This window comes from Odocoileus virginianus, chromosome 8 (genome assembly GCF_023699985.2).
Source record: "Odocoileus virginianus isolate 20LAN1187 ecotype Illinois chromosome 8, Ovbor_1.2, whole genome shotgun sequence".
NCBI classification, from domain to species: domain Eukaryota; kingdom Metazoa; phylum Chordata; class Mammalia; order Artiodactyla; family Cervidae; genus Odocoileus; species Odocoileus virginianus.
The window spans coordinates 56533057-56554007 of record NC_069681.1 but is presented as its reverse complement, the minus strand read 5'-3'; the positions used below and the strand labels follow the sequence as shown (position 1 = coordinate 56554007).

Genomic DNA, 20951 nt, shown 5'->3' with positions numbered 1-20951 from the left:
GTCAGACACGTCTGAGCAGCTAAAGAACAATAAGGGCGCTTAAGACAAAAACAGGAAGGAAAAACCCAGTCAGTGTGAGTTACTTTCTGAAGATTTTGCCACCAGGAGACATTCAGCAATGTTGTAGACATTTTTGATTGTCACGTTGGATGGGTTGAGGCAATGTTGCTACTGATATACTGCTATATGTTCTACAATACACAAGACTGCCCTCTACAATAAATAATTTTCTGGCCCCAAAATGTCAGTAGTGCTACTGCAGAGAAACACCGATAATAGACTCTAAACCTATAAAGGAAAAGTCTCATATGTTGTCTTATCAGTATAATTTATGATAATTCTAAAGTCTCTTTCCCAGGTTTTAGTATTGATTTGTGTTCAGAGAATTCCTGCAACAGTTAATGGAAATATATGTACAGGTACATAGATATATTCATATCTTTGAAAGTGTAGGACCCCAAACTAAGTATCATGGAATTGCTGTTTGTCATATAAGATTATCAGTGATTTTATATTTAGGAAATTTTGCTACATGTCAGTCCTTTTTGATCCATTAGTTCTTAGATATTCATCTGTAAATTTCCTGAGACTTTTTTTTACAAAAATGCTCATTGTAACACTAGTCCCAGCATTGTGGGAAAAAAGAGTAAGATTTTAGTGATCTTGTTTTATAATCTACTCTCCTTTTTCATAAACTTCTCCTTCTTTCTCTCTTCACCCTAAGTGCTATTTTTCTTTTTTTAAATTATTCACCTGAAAATGCAGCATGTTAAACCTGTATTTTTTTTGGAAAAAGTCCAAATGTGGTTCTAAATCAGAATCTTTCCAAATAAGGAAATACAAAGGTAAATGAATTGCAAGAGAATTGTGATTTGCCAGTGAATAGTTATTCATTCTACTGATACAAAACGTACTAGGGCTATGTAGTCCTTTATAGTTTTCCCAAATAATCTTCCTGGGAATATCCATGGGACTTATTTTGGGGAGGTAGTCAGGTTGCGTTTTAGAGACATGGAGAAAGAAAAATAGACTCTGTAGTTTTCCCAAGGATCTGCAGCTCCTGAGTTGGTAGAACCAGACTAGAGCTTCGTATAATGAGGTAATTGATGGATGGAGACTGCTGGGCAGTCTTGTTGGCACATAGTAAGCCCTCAGAAGTTTTCTATTATGCTGTTAACTCTGATAAGGAAGGAAAGAATTCTTCGTGATCTGGCTGAAAGGCTCCTACACTCAAAAAGTTCTCGATTTTATCAGTGGGGCCTGGAGTGACCTCTCTAATTTGAAACTGCTTTGGGAGTCAGTTTTCAGTAGATCTCTCATGATCATATTTGCCTTAATAAGAACAGTTGGTGTATAGCACCAGATGGGTTTTTGAAATGCCATCAACATAAACTGACCCGTTTTTCCCAGCAACTCCTTCCTGGTTTAGCCAGATGAGGAACTGAGACTGAGAAGAGTTAAATGATGATCAGGGGTTGGGTCGGGTGCGGAGGGAGGGAGTGGTGAAAATTAAATCCCTCTGCTGGGTCTCACTTCCTGTCTCATTCTGGTGCCTGGCACAGCCTGTTCGGAATGTGCCAGGCTTTCAGGCTTTCTTAATTTAACTGGATCCTAGGGAACACAGGGGGCTCACATTCCTGCCTTCCACGGGGACCTGTCTACTCCAGCCAGTGTTTGGCTCGTTTATTTATATTGGGGACCACTGAGGGCTTTCCTGGTGGCTCAGATGGTAAAGAATCTGCCTGCAATGCGGGAAGTTTCTATCTCTGGGTCAGGAAGATCCCCTGGAGAGGGAAATGGCAACCCATGCCAGTATTCTTGCCTGGAAAATGCCGTGGACAGAGGAGCCTGGCGGGCTACAGTTCATGGGATGGCAAAGAATCAGACACAACTGAGCAACTAACACTTTCTATGCCCCAGGCTCTGCTGTGGGTGCCCCAGGAGGGTGTGAGCCTCTACTCCATGATGAGGGTGTTTTCCGAAAAGACACATGTTAAAGCTTCCCAGGAAGTGAGGGTGCGGACTGAGAGGGTCTGGACCTGTTGAGACTGGTCAGCCTTCCTCCCACCAAAATATTACTTAAAATGCTTATGTTTCCAATTTTGTTCTGGAATTTCTGTAACCTCATATGTTGGGCATCCAGATTTCCCTCATACCTTAGAGCTGAAAAAAAATCTTTTTAGTGAGTTTTGTATTGTATTAGCTCATATAGCCTGATTCTTTGCAGTTACAACTTAAGTGAATTTATATTCTCAAATCAGGTTTTTATATAGTCATACCCCGTTAAGTGGACTTCCCTGGTGACTCAGTGATAAAGCATCCACCTGCTATGCAGGAGATGCAGGAGATGCAGGTTTGATCCCTGGGTTGGGAAGATCCCCTAGAGGAGGGAATGGCAACATTCTCCAGGCAAGAATACTGGAGTGGAGCTGTGTTAAGAATATACCCTGGTGGAAGCTAGGAGGCTGATGATTCTAATAATCCAGGCAGGAGATAGGATGATTTGGATCAGGGTCGTGAAGATGGAGGTGGTGAGAAGGGGTCACCCCCTAGATATATTTAGAAGGTAGAGGGGCAGAAATTCCCTATGGGATCAGTTACACGTGAGAGAATAAGGAATCTGGGATGGCTCCAAGATTTCTGGCCTGTGTCCTGGAAGGATGGAGTTGGCTTTTATTGAAATGAGGAAGATGGGAGATGAGTGGATTATGGGATGAACGTGGATGGTAGGATGAGCAGTCCTGGTCTTGGTCTGTTCAGTGAAGTTTGAGTTGCCCATTAGACTTCCAAGCAGAGAGTGAATAGTTGCATACATACAACCAGACTATGGTAAAAAATCTGCTTGCAATGCAGGAATCCCAGGTTTGATCCCTGGGGTTGGGAAGGTCTCCTGGAGAAGGTAATGGCAACCCACTCCAGTATTCTTGCCTGGAGAATCCTGTGGACAGTGGAGTCTGGTGGGCTACAGTCTATGGAAGTGCAAAGAGCTGGATGCAGCTAAGCATGCACAGACACACACAACCAGACTGTAGTCTCATAGGGATCCTGAGGAATAAGTGGCATTTAAAAAGGAATATATACTGTTGAAAGGGCTTTTAAGTTGAAGGGAAGAGTTCAGGAAAGACCTTCACTGCATCTGGAGGCTGAGTGATAATTTAAGAAGCTTTTTAAAAAGTCTGATTAAGAGTTGATTGTGCCCTGATCTAGGGTGTTGGCAACAGAAATGGAAAGAAAAAGACACTGAATAAGAGGACCTGATAACTAATTGAACATAGGAAGAAGGGAGAGACAAAGGTGAAAAATGGTTCTCTGATTTTAAATGTGAATGACTGGAGGGCACTATAAACAAGAGGAAAAGCAGGTTTGGAGACAAAATTTTTGGCTATATCATGTAGCCAAATAACCATGCATTTATAGTCATATGACTTACCACTTAACAAAATTCTTTCTAGATACTATTTCCATTGATCCTTTTATAATGGAGATTCCTAGGGGACGTCCATGCAGAGATGTTTATTTAACAAGCGGTTGGAATTGATGCAGAGAGACTGGTCCTAGGCTATGGATTTGGGAGTCACTGGCATAGAGATCGTTATTGAATTCCTGAGCTAGCTGGGCACGTGTGTTATTAAAAAAGTGTGGTGATGGCAAAATCTTGGGGAAGGCAAATTTAGGGGCCCAAGAAAGAGATGCAAAACTATTTAAATAAAAGGGGAGTCAGTTACAATGAAATAAAAGCAGAAGTGGTAGGAAGGAACATTTTGGGTACCCCACACTCAAAAGCTTCGTGTCTCTTCACTCCTCAATATGCAGATCTGACCTCTCTTCCAGGAGGTCTGCCTCAGTTTCCCCTCCTCTGATGTGTGTATAGCACACACTCCCGGGCAACACCGTACTCTACTCAAAGTACCCTAGTTTGAGCTCTTTGAGACTTACTCCACATTACATCCTCATGGCAGCAGTCACACGTGGGCAAAACAAAAACTGCCTTAATACAAAAGAGGATTATAATAGAGGTTGTATAGTAACTGACTGTGGTCTTTGAGACCGAGCACAGTGCAGTGGCGGGCAGATCTCTGTAGAACCCTTGAGAAGCAGCTGCAGCAGCACATGTCTTCATGGCATTGAACTTGAGGAGAAAATATCAGGTAATCTTTAAATAATTTAATAAGTACTCAGAAAAGGCAGCCAAACCTTAAAAGATTATCTCTGGGGGAGAAAAAGATAGGTGATTCTAGGGACTGATAATTTTTTTTCTCTAATGTAATCTTTTTCTGCATTGACTCCCCGAAATAAGAACATCAGATTATTTTTTTCAGCATGGTTCAGGGTTCATTTAGCCATTCTGTGAAAGAATTCACATTTGACTGGAGTGCTAGGCTCTAGTTTCTGCATTTTGGAAAAACACCATTTATCTCTGTAGTGCTATTTCTGTGATATTATCACGAAAGCATCTAGGTAGTACCGCAGAATTGTAGATGGAATTTCCAAATATAAGCCCAACCTTCCAGTTTTAACCTTGAATCCGGTTCCACGAACCTTGGTTACCATGGGTATTTTTGTCGTAGGAGTAAGTCCATGAGTGATGTCAGCGCAGAGGATATTCAGAGCTTGCGTCAGCTACGTTATGAGGAGATGCAGAGAATCAAGTCCCAGTTAAAAGAACAGGACCAGAAATGGCAGGATGTGAGTATGCTGCTTATTGGGAGATGGGGAGGATGTGTTTGTTGGCCTTTTCTTTCTTCTCCAAGAAGATAGTCAGTATACTCAAGGGACAATTTTTCTTGCTATGGCAGATTACAGTTCCATAGAAAATATGAGCAACTCCCTTTAAAAAAAAGTTTTAAACCCTTCTGCTCTATTTGTTGTATCTTAAAGGCCATTGTGAAACACAGAAGCTCTTTATCTTCTGATATTTTCTGTGGGTTCTCAAAAATGAGAAGCTGCTTCCTTGCAGTGTAGGTAACTTGTTTACTTGCGCTGATGGTTGCATCTGGGGTATGACCGTTAGTGATGCTCATGAAGGGGAAGACTTTGCTTAAGGTTTAGGAGGAGCAGGGGACCAGTACAGAGACTGGGGATCAACAGGGAGAGATCAAAGTGTTCTTAGAGTTAATAGAGAAGGTTTGGGGAGAAATGTGAATAATAATTCAGTACTATTTTGGTTAAAAAAGCAGTTATCGAATGTGAATCAAAATAAGATGTTTTCACAGAGCTGATGTCTATTTGGATAAAGATTTCATCTTTAGTTTTGTCCCTGGCAGAAGAGAGCTGTGCCTTTTTTTAAAAGGGTCAGTTGTTATAGGCCAAAGTAGTGTAGGACTTCCCTGGTAGCTCAGCTGGTAAAGAATCTGCCTGCAATACAGGAAACCTCGGTTCGATTCCTGGGTCGGGAACATCCCCTGGAGGAGGGCATGGCACTCCAGGATTCTGGCCTGAAGAATTCCATGGACAGAGGAGCCTGGTGGGCTGCAGTCCATGGGGGTCACAAAAAGTCGGACATGACTGAGCGACTTTCACTTTCATTGACACCTATACACTGTATATATTTATGGGCTTCCCTGCTGGCGCTGGTGATAAAGAACCTCCCTGCCAATGCAGGAGACATGTCCCACTCCAGTATTCTTGCCTGGAGAATCCCATGGTCAAAGGAGCCTGGCGGCCTACAGTCCATGGGGTCGCAGAGTTGGACATGACTGAGAGATTTTCTCTTTCACAGTTCACTCTCAAAGGATTCTAAGGGGCTTCCTAGGTGGCGCTAGTGGTAAAGAATCTGCCCGCCAATGCAGGAGCCACAGGAGACGCAAGAGATTGGGTTCAATCTCCCAAGTCGGGAAGATCCCATGGAGTAAGAAGTGGCACCCCACTCCAGTATTCTTTCCTGGAAAATTCTGTGGGTAGAGGAGCCTGGCAGGCTACGGTCCGTGGGCCACAAAGGGTCAGACATGACTGAGAGACAGCCCAGCACCCAGCAAAGGAGTGTAAAGATTTATGATAGATAAATTATATACAGCAGACCCAGAGAGATCTGAGGACAACTCTATGGTAAGAGGGTTGAGTGGTAGCATGATCAGAAGGGTCACAGATAGTAAATCTTAATTTTCAAAGGAGTTAAATGTTAAGTAACAAAGATGAAACCCTTGCTTTGGCCATATTTCTAAATGCACTTCTTCTTTTATTTGGGAGCTCAATGTCATTGTCAAGAAACATAAATCCAGTGTCAGTTTGCCAGAATACATGGTGATTGGAGATGAGAGAGAGAGATACGGAGGGGTCATCCCTTAGGCTCAGTCAGGTGAAAATTCATGCTAGTGCTCCCACAGTCTTTCAGGACTGATGCGCACTGCTTTTGTTCTTTCTGGAAATAGTTCATATTGATTTCAGGCTTTTTTTTTAAGCAGGAATGGCCCTGCCTGCTCCCAAAGGGTGTAAACCAAACCCATTTTATGTGCCTGGGGTGGGTGGGGGGGTGAGGTTTTCTTTTTCTTTTTTTTTCAGTCTGGGACTTTGCAGAAGCCTGCAGTGCCACTAGCAGTTCTCGGCATGTGACTTCTCTGGGTGGGACAGGGAAGTTGGTACCATCCAAACTGTCCTAATCCCCTGAATGTCAGAACCAGTTTAGGCCGCCAGGACTAATTTTAAAGATGAATCAGGTCGAGTGTCCCAGGGGTCACCCCCAGGATGTATCCTGGATGGCTGTATGGAAAGAGATGTCCACTGCTTCCTGTGTGATCTTCCTTATTGCCCTGTCCTTATGGGGAGTTGAACTGCTTTGAAATCAAGTTCTTGAACCTTTTTGTTCAATCGCTCAGTCATGTCCGACTCTTTGTGACCCCATGGATTGCAGCACGCCATTCTTCCCTGTCCTTCAGTATCTCCTGGAGTTTGCTCAAACTCATGTCCATTGAGTCAGTGATGCCGTCCAACGATCTCATCCTCTGTCTGGCTTCCCCGTTAAAGCCTTTCTACACTTGGCCCTCCCCTCCCAGGGTAGAATTGACCACTCGTTCCATACACCCCTGACTCTCTCATGCAATCCTTCAAATTCGTTGTTGAACTTGATTTACCTGTCTGTCTTTCCTCTCTAGACTGAGAGTTCCTCTAGAGGAAGCACATTGTATTCGTCTGTGTGTTTGTGGCCCCGTTGCCTCCAAGCAGGGACCAATCTCTGTATTTGTTCCATGTGTGTGTCTATACTTAGCCATGTTACAGTCATGTTCTGTTCTAGTTTGACTGATGAAACATGTCATTTCATGTAAGAACCAGATGATTGGAACGAGATGAAAATAAATTTGAAACAGTTCCCAACCTTTCTGACCTGGCATCTCATTACAAGCGTTTAGCATTCTTTGTGAAATGGGCAGCAAGACAGGCACTACCTGGGAAAACAAAAATGGGGTCTATCTTATTAGGTCAGGCTTTTAGACAGACACATGAGATAAAGGCTCGGTACAGAAACGCTGGCTATAAAAAGCAAAATTAGGGCACCTTGGCATCAAGTTGGAGTGAATAGTTTTAGCGACGTAATGGGATCCTCTGGCGCGCACTCACTGCTGGAAAGGGTGTGTAGAAATTCAGGTGTGCCTGGGCTGACGTGATTTGCCTCTGTCAGGACCTTGCAAAATGGAAAGATCGTCGGAAAAGCTACACTTCGGATCTGCAGAAGAAAAAGGAGGAGAGAGAGGAGATTGAGAAGCAGGCTCTTGAGAAGTCGGAGAGAAGATCTAAGACATTTAATGAAATGCTACAGGACAGGTAATGAGACTGAATACATCTCAGGGTTGGGGAAACCAGTGTTAGATATTTTGTGTAAGTGTTGTGAACTGTACTTGTGCACCAATATTAGACTGTCATCAAATATGCATAAACCTTTGACTGTTTTGCTCTGCAGTGAAAAAGCAAAGTACTGCTGTAATAAGTAGTGATTTGAATTAATGAAAGAAAGGAGTACTTAAAAGTGGTATTCGTTGTTCCTTTTACATTGTATATTCACATGCAGAATTGGCTAATGTTGGCTATCTTTGCAAAAATAAACAACTTTTTCCTCCTTTTAAAGTAAATTTAGGAATGGAATGGTCAAAAAAATGGCTCTCATTCTTAACTAAATTGTGTAGAATGTAACAAAGTTCCTTTTCATGTTGGCATGGTGCAATTAAAATTGTATTTTTAAAGGAAGACTATATAAACATCCCTGTGGGGGTTTATCTTTTGCATTGCAACATAACAGGATAAAGGTCCAATTAAGCTTGCCTGTGGAGCAGTTGCTCTATGAAACCTTGAAATATTTACAGGTCAGGGAGAAGGAAAATATGCTTTAAGGAGAATGTCAAAAAGGAAATGTGCTGTCAGGTGAACTTAAACAAAGCACCTTTGTGCCCTAGAAGACAATGGTAAACACAGTTTCATTCACTTGAATGCAATGTAGTTGGCTTGAGACGTACTCCTTATTAAGTGATAGCCAAGAGACTGTTTCATCAACTTCTCTGAAAGTAGGAATAGTGACTTTTAATCTACCATAACTGTCCATGCAAAATCTACCAAGCTGTATGAAATCATATACTAACTTGATCTTATTGAAAGTCTGAATCTTTTGTCGTCTTCTGTTTTTACGAAACTATTGTAAATTGTATACAGGAACACTCTCCACCCTGTTAAGAAATCTGCATCTTTGGAGGATTCAAATTGGCTGTCAGTTATCTTTCAAGTGTGTTATGGAACTCTTAATAATCTCTTATTTAAAATTTTCTTATTTTCCTGTGAAATCCCTTTACAATTGCAAATACTTCAGAGATTTTTCCTTAGCCTCTTTAAGGAAAAAAGAAAAAAAAAAGTCAAGCTCTTAATCCTTCTTTGTGTGATGTTGAAAAATTCACATGTATTTATTCTCACATTCTGTTTATTACATTATTATACCAAGTCAGCCATCTTTTTACTCCCATCCTTTTTTATGTTAATAACCAAAATAACATGTCTCTCCACCTCTGGGTGTCAAATGCATAATTTTGTGGTTATGGTGTTTCTTTCTACTAAGGGAATCCCAAAATCAGATGTCTACAGTTGCATCGAGAAGGAGACTATATTCTTTTGATGATGGATTGAATGAAGAAAAGCTTCCCCCTATGCTACCTGTGTCAGAAGCCTATTCCCAGAGTGAGAGAGTAGAAGAGAAAGGAACGACTTATCCGACAGAAATTCCTAAGTGGGATTCTACAACTTTTGCAAAAAGGGAGGCTACTGTCACAGCTGAAGTTCAGTTTCCTTCTAGAAGCCCCGTGGAAGAACAGCGCCCAGTCTCTTTGTCTTCTCAGCATTCACTGAATACACAAATGGAGTCGACTCGAGTTTCAGCAACTCTCCCCAGAAGTTACCAGAAAAGCGATGCGGCCAGGTTAACATCTGTGGTCACACCGAGACCTTTTGGCTCTCAGTCAAGGGGAATCTCATCACTCCCGAGATCCTACACGGTAAACATGTTCCCCATTCCCTCAGTCTGTTCTCCAACGCTAAACACTGGTGAATTTGTGCAGAGGTTTCTGTTAGAAATATTAGATATGTAAAGTATACTTAACTTTATATAAAGCAATTGTATTTTTGTCTATTTAGATTCAGACATTTAATGCTTAAAATACAGCAACAATGCAGAACTGATTAAATTTCAAATTCAGTGAAAGTAGAGCTGACACATTTTTAAAAATAAACTACATCCCAAGGCAGAACATTTACTTAAAAAAATTTTTTTTTTAGTTTTTAGAATTTATTTTCATTGGAGGATAGTTACAATATTGTGATGGTTTTTGCAATATATCAGCATGAATTGGCCACAGTGTTTATGTGTCCCCTCATCCTGAACCCCACTCCCACCTCCTTCCCCACCCCATCCCTCTGGGTTGTCCCAGAGCACCGACTTTGATTGCCTTGCTTCATGCATCGAACTTGCCCTGGTCATCTATTTTACATATGGTAATATGCGTGTTTCAATGCTATTTTCTCAAATCATCGCACCCTGGCCTTCTCCCTCAGAGTCCAAAAGTTTGTTCTTTACATCTCTGTCTCTTTTGCTGCCTTGCATATAGAATCATTGTTACTGTCTTTCTAAATTCCATATATATGCATTAATATACAGTATTGGTGTTTCTCTCTCTGACTAACTTCATTCTGTATGATAGGCTCCAGTTTCATCCACCTGTGGCACATACACACAATGGAATATGACTCAGCTATAAAAAGGAATGCATTTGAGCATTGACTTTTTAGTGTCATATTTTCTCAGATGTATCTATTTTAAAGTACTGTGTGTATGCGCAGTTGCTTCCAGTTCTTTGTGACCCCATGGACTGTAGCCCGTCCATGAAATTCTCCAGGCAAGAATACTGGAGCGGGTTGCCATTTCTTTCTCTAGGGGATCTTCCCAACCCAGAGTCTCTTGAACCCCTTGTACTGGCAGGCAGATTCTTTCCCACTGCACCACCTGGGAAGCCCCATTGTAAAGTCTTAGGTTGTACTATATGAAGTTGCCAGGAGTTAGTTCTTTTTGACCTGTGAAACAGCGGTTTCATGCAGTTTAACCTAAATATTTTCAGGTGATAATGCCCAAATTTTCTATGTATCCTCATTTCCCACTTCATTAGAACTTGATACCCTTGAATGTAGTTATTAAAATGTATCTCATGGTTCAAAAAAAATACATATTTTATTGGGATTTTAAAGAATATAGAATCATTTGCTCTGAGAATGAAGCAGTGCCATCCATGTACCTGAAAGTGATTGTATTAATTTGAGTTATGTAAAAGGAAGCAAGACAGTCTTGAGCACTTTGGTGTTCAAATTCCTTTTACCTCTGCCTGTGTAGAATCCTAAAAATCTAAGAGAAAAGATTTGATTAAAAAAATTCAAAGTGAGGAAAGCCTGCCTAAACTGACCAGAAAAACTCATGACCATTATATTAAGTAAACACAGACATATTTGACAACATAAAAATTAAATTTATATGATAGACACCAATTAATGTAGTCAAAAGACTGCATTTATATAGGCTCAGAAAAATATTAGTAAAATATATTTTATATATAGGTTTAATATCCCTAAGATTTAAAATGCTCCTACAAACTGATAAGGAAAAGATAAACAGTAGAAAAGTGGATGTATAAATGATTGGCCAGTTCAAGGGAGAGGAACTTTGAATGGTTGGTTACATAAAGCACATAGAAGCATGTGTAGTCTTATTAGAGCAAGCATGAAGTGTACAGCTTTTTACCCATGAGATGACAAAGATTTAAAACGTTCAAAATGTGTGGTGTTGACAAGGATGCAGAGACACTGACATTCTTACATGTTAATTTGGGAGTGCATTGCTACAGTTTTTAAAGAAATGTGTGTGTGTGTGTGTATACAAAAGTTATATTTTATATTACACATATAAAATATTATTTGGTTAAGTTTACTTTTGGGAATTTATGCTATAAAAATAAACATGCTTGTATGTGTAATATCTTGGGCACACTTTAAATGACATTGAAGCATAATCAAATGAATAAATTATAGATATCCATAGTGTGGAGTATTCAACTGAACTAGTTTAGATTTCTCTTTGTTGACCTGGAGTAATGTAAATGAGCAAAGCATGTTTTAAAGGTCTGTTTATAATATAAACACTTCTGTAAAATCAACTGTTCCTCCCACTTCATATGTGCATATCTGTCAGTGTCAAAGAACATGCTCCAACCTTTTAGTAATAGCGACTTTGCTGTGGGAGGGATATGTTACTCTTGTTACTTTAAAATATTAATCTAATGTATATACTTTTAAAATAGAAATCTAACAGAATAGCAAGTTTACAATGATGTTTCCTCTTTAGATGGATGATGCTTGGAAGTATAATGGAGACATAGAAGGCATTAAGAGAACCCAGAGCAGTTCGATCAGCATCTCTGTGCAAAGACCGGACACAAGCCAGCTTGCGTCCAGCTCATCCAGCGAAAGAGAGGCCGACGCGCCCAGAGAAAGTGTGATGCGATTGCCCTCACCTACACCTCCCTACTCATCTCTTTCCCAGGATCAGGCTGCCACTTCTAAAGACACATTGTCTTCAATATCTAGCCCTGATTTAACATCTGAGCTTGGAGAAGGGAGAAGCTTGCCACAGGCAGAGGTCCCCAGGTCACAGGTGAGTTTGGAAAGGCTTTTTAATAACATACTGCTCAAAAACTTAAGGATTTAAATCAGAAAACCATGTTTCTCACCTCTGGGCATGACAGTCTGGGCTGATAATGTAGTAATTGATATTGCATTTTATTTTTAACAGATCTTGGAGGAGGTAGATCTCTTCCAACTCTGTTGATGGATCCAGATGACCCTTATGCTATGGGTGTAAGGAGACTTTTTGGACCAGTCTCCCTCTAGTTAGGCTGGGTTTGCTCCCGACTCCCCATTTCAGCAGCTGTTGACTTGCACTGCTGGTGCTCATCAGTCCAGGTCCAGGTGCAAGGGTAACTCGGGGAGTTTTAGATGCAGGTCTAATAGTTAAATGGGTAATAAAAGCCACTTCTCGGGAAAGTGAACTTAACCACAAGAAGAAATTGATACATATGAGAGGGCCTGGCCTGTAAGGACATGGCACTTCTTTTTTACCATATGAAAGGTGTGGTGGTGGTGGTTTAGTTGCTAAGTCGTGTCCGACTCTTGTAACCCCATGGAATGTAGCCTGCCAGGCTCCTCTGTCCATGGGACTCTCCAGGCAAGAATACTGGAGTGGTTTGCCATTTCCTTCTTCAGGGGATCTTCCCGACTCAGGGATTGAACTGGGGCCTCCTGCACTGCAGGCAGATCCTTTACCGACTGAGTTACCAGGGAACTTAACCACAAGGAGAAATTGATACATATGAGAGGGACTGGCCTGTAAGGACATGGCACCTCTTTTTCTAACAATGAAAAGTGTAGTGACTTGCAATATTAATTTATACTCTGGAAAGTCTAGAGTTTTGTACCATTCCTTGTCTTATAAGGGTAATATTGAGCCTTAGTTACGGTATGAAAATTGCATTCTTTAGCATTTGGAGTCCAAATAAAATGTACCATCAGAAGAGGAATGGGGGCATTTGTAGTTATTTCCTACTTAAAATCTGATAGATAGCTTTAAGAGAATTATTAGGTAATGAATGTTCTTTTACTATGTTTTTACACATAGGCTAAAAAGTTGTTGCTTGTCTGCATGTATGCTAAGTTGCTTCAGCCGTGTCCAACTCTGTGAGATCCTGTGGAATGTAGCCTGCCAGGCTCCTCTGTCCATGGGACTCTCCAGGCAAGAATACTGGAGTGGGTTGCCTCCTCCAGGGGATCTTCCCGACCAAGGAATCCAACCCAGGTCTCTTAGATCTCCTGCATTGATAGGCAGCTTCTTTACCACTAGTGTCACCTGGGAGGCCCTGTTGCTTGTCTAGAGAATCGAAAGAAATTTTTCTCTTTTGGAAAAAGCCTTCATTAAGCAATCTGATAGTTGTATGAACCCTTTAGTGTGGAGGTGCTTTTATGGCCCCGTGACTTGGTCTAGCCTTCTCTGGAACCTTACTAGAGTGTATATTTTCCAAGGCACAACATCAAGTATATAGCTTGGCCTAAGTTATATTAATGAAATACCTTTGTGTAAAATATGATATAGTGTATTTTAGTATCATTCATTTTTATCAGTACAGCAAAGCTTTACAAGTTTAGAGTAAGCTTTTTCTCTTCATGATTATAAAAGACTGTGCTTGAGAAAATTTGGGAATGTAGGAAAATATACATAATAAAAATGGTTGGGTAATCCCATCATTCAGGGAGATTCTTTAACACTTAGGTATATCTCTTCCAGTTTTTCTATCCATATTTATAAACGTATATAAGCCAATTTCTTCAGGTTGCTAAAAAAAAAATCATTCGTTGTAAATTATGTTTTAACTTCCATTTTAAAGAACTGGGAATATATAATTAGCATCATAAGTCTCAGTGGATGAGAAGAATAGCCTCTGTTGCACTTGGGGATCATAAGGTGCCAGTGGATGAATAATAGAGAGCAAGGTGCCTTTTGTTTTACGGACTTGCTGGTTTGCCTTCCTCTTTTCAAACATCAGATCCCACGGAGCAGCCTGATTACTATTCCGTGTGCTCAGTGATGGCAACTCCCTCAGGGTGACGGGACTAGCTGCCTCTGTGGATTAAGAAAAAGCCTGAGTGTGGGTGTGTGTTCCAGGTCAGAGCAGTTCAGAGGAACCCGAGTTCCCATGGCGTGGTTTCAGGTTTCTTCATTAGTGCATTTATGCCTTTAGTCACCCAACTTGAAGTGGAATGCTACCAGGCAAAATTAGGCTTGAATTAATAAGTGGAGCAAAAAAAATATATATATATATATATATATATATATATATATATATATATATATAAGTGGAGCGGTTGGAATTCAGTTGGAATTCTTGACCAAATGTCTATGTTATAGGATCACTTGCCTGTTCTGGAGATGCTTGATGTGTCCACTTCCACACTCTTGAGGAAAGTGATGTATATAGCATTGCCCTGCTCTTATCACACAGAGGGTGCTTGCTGACCTGAGAAAAGGGTGTGGAATGCACAGAACAGACTAAGACCGGTATGGCAAGGGTGTATGCAACATGCCTGCAAATTATCCAATTCTAGGAGTTCAGAGTAGAGAAAAATAAAAAGTAGTGTCTGGCTGAGCATTGAGATGTCTTTCTCTTTTAACTGAAGCATAATTGATTTGCAGTATTCTGTTGGTTTCAGGTGGACAACTTGGTAGCTTTGTAAAAGAGTGTTCTTCAGGTCTTCTTCCTTTACTACATGTGTGTGGGCAGTATCCTTTCCTGTCTTCCTACAGCATCTCTCTTGATGTTGTTAAACCCTTTTCTATCCTTGCTCCCGCTACCCTAGTTCTAGCCCTTTCCCTCATCAATGCAAACACTTTGTAAATAGTCACAAATCTTTGTGCATCCTACCCAAGGCTGGCCCCAGATTAATTTGCATGATGCCAGGCTGGATTGGATAACTTCTCTGCTTCAAAGGCCCCAGTGGCATGCTGTGGCTCCTTCAGTGAAGTTCAGAGCACTCGGGGAACACTGCGGGTCCCTCATGACTGGTGCCAAATTCTGTCTGTAGCACTGGCACAGCTCATGTTTACTGATGCTTGTCATGTCAGTAGGCTTGGCAGGGCATGATTTTATTGAATCCTCACAATGAACCGCTTATTGCTGTTTTGTCGCTGTGGAAATTGAGGCATGAAGTGGTCGTGATACTTCGCCACGTCCACACAGGGTACTGAGTCATGGAGTCAGGATGTGAACTTAGGCCATTTGGCTCAAGATTGCCTACACCACCCTGTGTTGTGAGAAAGAGAGGGGAAGTAGCTGAAAGCTCCTCACATGAGACTGCTTGACTTCTCTGAAACACACCATTTACTTTCATGAACACATCATGTGTATTTTTGTTCTTATTGTTGCCCTATTTTAAAATGTTCATTTTAACCATCTCTGTATTTTGAAGTCTTCCTGTTCCTTCAAAGCCCAGAGGATTGGTTCCTTCGTGGATCAAGATGTCTGTTTCCTTTCTCTTGTTGGAACTGAATTTTTCACCCTTGAAAGTTTCATTTGCTGAATTTTTTCTTGTCCATATGTTTGTTTCTCCTTCACTGGTATTCTTCCCCGGTGGCTCAGACTGCCTGCAATGCAGGAGACCCAACCTGGGTAGGAAGATCCCCTGAAGAAGAGAATGGCTACTCACTTCAGTATTCTTGGCTGGAGAATTCCGTGGACAGAGGAGCCTGGTGGGCTACAGTCCATGGGGTCACAAAGAGTCAAGACATGACTAAGCAACTGACACTTTCATTGTTTTTACTTTTTGGCTTTTACCCATAGTTGGCATTTAAGGGTTTACTGACATGAATTGCATTCAAGGCCTTGATGACTAGACTGAAGTATGAACTTGATCCAGCAAGTTGTTTAGGTCCTTATATGTACTTTAATGTGGGAATTTTAGGATTAAGGGGTATTAAAGGAATGGGAGCACTGTGATGTCCTAGAGAATTATTTTAAGGAGGTGAAATCTAAGGGCAGAGATGGGCTAGTAGCCTGACACAGAATTATGGTATGAAGGGAGTTCATAGCATAAAGAGCAAAGACTTAATGAAGGAAGAGCGTAATTGACCTCATTTAAAATCTGCTCAGGAATTTCTTTCTCATCTCCATTGCTGATCTGGAGTTTTATTTCTCTCTCTTTCCCTTCCTTCCCTACTTCTTTTATGGGAGTGCTTCTTTTTCCTTCTCCCTTGCCAATCCAGGCTAACAGGGCAATTCTCGGGGGAACCCAGAGCAAGAGGGAACAGTTTGGCTCCCAGAGTGCTCCAGCCTGCTCCGACTGCCTTGAATATGTGCCTTTTCCCTGCAGAAGGGTGTTGCCCAGGTTTTTGTTTTGTTTTTTGTCTTGTCCGAGCCCTCTGCTTTCAAATCTCAACCAAATCCTTATTTCAGGACCTTTGCTCCAGATTATTAAATCAGAACCCAGAATCAGGATGATAAATGCATGTGGAGGGAAGGAAGCTTTTTACACTTCTGATGCCCAAGTCTACAATAGTGCCTCTTTTAAGAGTACCCAGGTTTTCCCTTCTCACAGCTTCCTCCTGTGCATCTTACCTGCTTGTCACCTTCACTGGACCCTAATCTCTCCAAGGGTGGGAAGCTAGTCTATTTTGCTCACTGTTCGTGCAGTGTCTGTACCTGTAAGTATTTGCTGAATGCTGACCGAGTTCTATTATAATAGCTTTAGAGCCATGTGTGTGAGAGTTAAATAAGAATTTCTTTTGTTGTTCTGGAAACTGCCTAAGCAGAATATATTACCATGTATAACATTGTTTCCATGGGAAAAAGAAGTTAATTAATGGGCATCACCTATGTGCCTTGGCACCTTTTAAATGTTTCATTTAATCCCCTCAATAACTTAGCAAAGTATGTGGTATTATCCTCACTTTTACCAGTGAAATACTTGAGATTTGAAAGTTATGTAACATGCCCCAGGCTGGTTAGATTCTTAGGCCACAGTTGCAATTTCTCTGACCCTAATTTATTTTTTTTGAAATGTGACATGCTTAAATTGGAAAAGAACCTTGTATCTAGTTAAAACACCAAATGTTGACTTATTTTAACATCGCCATGTGCTTAGAATTTAGAGCCAGTGTGGACTGAAATATCTTCTGGTTCATAAAGAGAAAATCATTCTTAAAATTATTTTGAAAGAAGGTAGATATTTATTAAAACTTGGCCCAATTGAATCTAATTCTGAGATGCAGACTTTGAAATCTACCCAGTAGGCAATAAGGAGCTACCAGAAATTTTAAAACAGAGTGTGATATAATAATTGGCATTTTCTGTAACTAAAGTTCAGGCAGCTGTGGGGAAGATGGGAAGAAGGAAAGGCTGGAGGCAGGAGAGTCAATTAGAAGGTTACCCATGGCAGTTCAGAGGGAAACTATGACCTGAGTTAAGATGAGCTTAAAGGAGGATGGAAGGATGGGGGATATTCAAGGTAGCTTTGTGGCTTGTGGACTTGCTAACACTTTATGAAGTGCATGTGTGTGATGGATTGTGGGGGGAGGGCATTGTGTAGAGGTAGCCTGGGGAGCAGTTAGGGTGAGGAAGAAGGAAGAGGCCCAGAAAGAACCTGATGTTTCTAACTTGGGCATCTGGTTGAATAGTGAGGTAATTAACCCATATGTGAAAAGCAAGAGGTAGAAGAGCAGGTTTAGGGAGGAAGAGAATAAATATAATTTTGAATGTGTTGGGACTTTGTGTTGGGACTTAGGTAGTAGTTGATGACCATGTATGAGGTTTACTCAGGAAAACATGTGGTCAAGAAAGTGGGAGATTGACTAGGGAAGAGGAACAGCAGCAAAAGGAAACTAGAAAGAAGAGGCACACACTAATGAAACCAGCAGGTGGCCGAGGGATGGAGAAGAAAGGCAAGAGGAACCAGAATAATGGGCGACTTGGAAGTTTGTTTCCTGAAAGCCAGAGGTGTTGGTAGTGCCCGATGGGATGAGGGCTGAAAATGGATTTGGTCGGTAAGAGATAAGCTTGGGAATGGGTTGAGTCAAGTGGTAGAGCTGGCAGGACCACCTGCTTCCTTGGGGTGGATCATGGGGAAGGGGAGAAGGTAGATGGAGACTCATCTTCAGTGAAGGATGAGCTGCGCCATGATTTGAGGGCTACTTGCTATGGCTTCCCTTGTGGCTCAGCTGGTAAAGGGTCTGCCAGCAATGTAGGGGACCTGGATTCAATCTCTGGGTTGGGAAGATCCTCTGGAGAAGGGAAAGGCTACCCACTCCAGTGTTCTGGCCTGGAGAATTCCATGGATTATGTAGTCCATGGGGTGGCAAAGAGTCGGACATGACTGAGCGACTTTCACTTTCACTATGTTCTCATCCACTAAGACCCTGAAAAAAGACACAAAAGAAAGAAAAAAAAAAGAGAGACACAAAAGAACCATGTAGCCAACATCAAAGATTGTCTGTTTCCTTTGTTATTTATGATTTTACAGCCTAAATCTACTTTTAGTGTATTTTGATTTTATCGACCGAAGTAGGCTCTCTTTAAGTGAACAGGTTTATCTGATCAACAAAGTTTGAGAATGCCCATCTAACTTGTTAGTATATAAGGTTGACCCTGCTGTTCATTACTTTCCATCTGTGGTGATACTAGAATCCAATCCAGGAATCAAATCCAGGTCTCCCGTGTTGCAGGTGGATTCTGTACCAGCTGAACCTCGAGGGAAGCCCAAGAATAGTGGAGTAGGTAGCCTATCCCTTCTCCAGCAGATCTTCCCAACCCAGGAGTTGAACTAGGGTCTCCTGCATTGCAGGCAAATTCTTTACCAACTGAGCTATCAGGGAAGCCCTATTAATTCATTAGACCTCATAAAAATCAGTCTGCTGATGGCTATGCCAGGTAATCATACTTTTGTTTGAAAATCTCAGCTTGAAGTCTGTATTTCTGGGCTTTGCTGGTGGCTTCTGCCAGTGCAAGAGACATGGGTTCGTCTCTGATCCCGGAAGATCCCACATGTCCCAGAGCAACCAGTGCACCACAACTGTGCTCTAGAGCTTGCAGACTGCACCTGCTGAGCCCACGTGACAAAACTAATGAAACCCGGGAAGCCTAGAGCCCATGCTCCACAATAAGAGAAGCTCAAGCATCACAACTGGAGAGTAGCCCCTGCTTGCAGCAACTAGAGAAAAGCCCACACAGCAATGAAGACCCAGCATAGGCAAAAATAAAAATAAATGAATAAAAAATTCTAGAATATAGAGTAGGTAGCCATTCCTTTCTCCAGTGGATCTTCCTGACCCAAGGATCAAACCCAGGTCTCCCACATTGCAGGCGTTTTCTTTACCATCTGATCTACCAGGGAAAGCCACTTTACCTACAAAAGGATAATCTAATTCAAGAACCCAGGATTCCACACACATGCCACAGTGACTGTCATTGGAGGAGGCCATGCAAGAGGGGACTCTGGGGCCCTTTCCTCGAACCGCAACCACCCACTTTAATCCTTTTGGTATAGGTTTTGAGAGGAAGATGGTCTGCATGGGAAAATAGGGTTTTGGAAACTGGAAGCTTAAAAATTAATGCCATTGTGAGAGGAAAGTCTCTGCCAGACTCAGTGAAATGCCTGAGGCTGCCTGGCTGTTGACAGAAATAGACCTGTAATTGGTTCTCTCTCCTTTGTCTGTGTACTTCCCCAGACTGTGGCCACAATGAGGCTGACCTCCTCTGTTAACTGTTTCAGAGAGGTGGTCGTTTGCCCTTTTATTATGTTCAAGTAGAGATTTAGCTCCAGGTAAGAGCAGTCCTTTAGAAGACAATTCTTCTGGTCTAATACGGTTGTGAGGCTCTTCCATCTATGGCTTAAGCTCATTCTCTTTTATCCTGTGTTTGGTGGAACAGGATACTGTTCACTTACTCTTGCCCACAAAGTATTCTTTATTGTAGTTTGAAACTGTTTATTAAAACTCTGTCCTGTCTCTTATTCTTCAAGATATAAAAAAACCTCAGTTAGTATCTTGGAATTTCTAATCCATTGTTTGTCTCTGTGGCCTTATATAGCAATAGATTCTGCACTCTAATTGGCTTTAGGTCAGAGTATGAAGGAGTGGAGTTGGGTAAGAGTGGTGAAGATGACCACTTATTTTCATTGAGTCATCTCTAATTTAAGTGTGTGGTGGTTTTGGTTAAGGAGTAGAACTAACCAGTAATTTTTTTCTATCCATAGCAGAGTTTTATTATATTCCAGAGACTGGTATCCACTAGGCTGATCATTAATGAGTATTCTCACTACCTACATCTTGGTTCCCATATTTCAACTGCCTTATATAATGTCTGATGAAAAAAAAGTTTCTATATTCTTAGCTACACTGTTATTTTTTCTTAAAAAATTCTGTACCCACTCTTGAAGAGTCAGTAATTATTTCTTGAGACCTAGGACTATGCCTAATTTGTCTTTATTTTTCTAAGTGTTTTAATCAGAATAGATGCATAATAAATATATGTTGAACAAATGAGTAAGTGTATATTGTTATAGCACTTACTTCTCATGTCCATAATAATACAGTAAATTCTTGATCCTTTATTCAGTGCCTCTCTTGTCTTCCTTCTAATTCATATGTAATATCACAGTTTTTCTTAGAATATAGTCACTTGAATTTTAAACTTATTTTAAAGGTGCAAAAATTTGTGAATTGCCCACTGCTCCTAGGTTTGGGTTTAACTGCCAAATTAAAATTGAGAAGTTATAGGTTTTTCCTGGAAAATAAAGTGACTTTAAGAGGAATTTTTCTTTTTAAACAATTAAGTCTAAGTTCTTGATAATTGTGAATCAAAGAGCTGGAAACACTGATCTGGAAACAAAGGCTCAAATTTATG

General features: G+C 41.1%; 1 protein-coding gene across 6 annotated transcripts in view; it reads left to right on the top strand.

The window, feature by feature from the left end:
• LMO7 (LIM domain 7) overlaps positions 1-20951 on the top strand; it is a 211163-nt gene that overhangs the window by 164952 nt on the left and 25260 nt on the right. For all 6 annotated transcript variants that reach the window (XM_070471558.1, XM_070471559.1, XM_070471557.1 and 3 more), the window contains 4 exons: positions 4569-4686; positions 7613-7755; positions 9032-9464; positions 11855-12163. In XM_070471558.1, the coding sequence (XP_070327659.1) occupies positions 4569-4686; positions 7613-7755; positions 9032-9464; positions 11855-12163 (1003 nt within the window). The remainder of the gene's footprint in view (positions 1-4568; positions 4687-7612; positions 7756-9031; positions 9465-11854; positions 12164-20951) is intronic.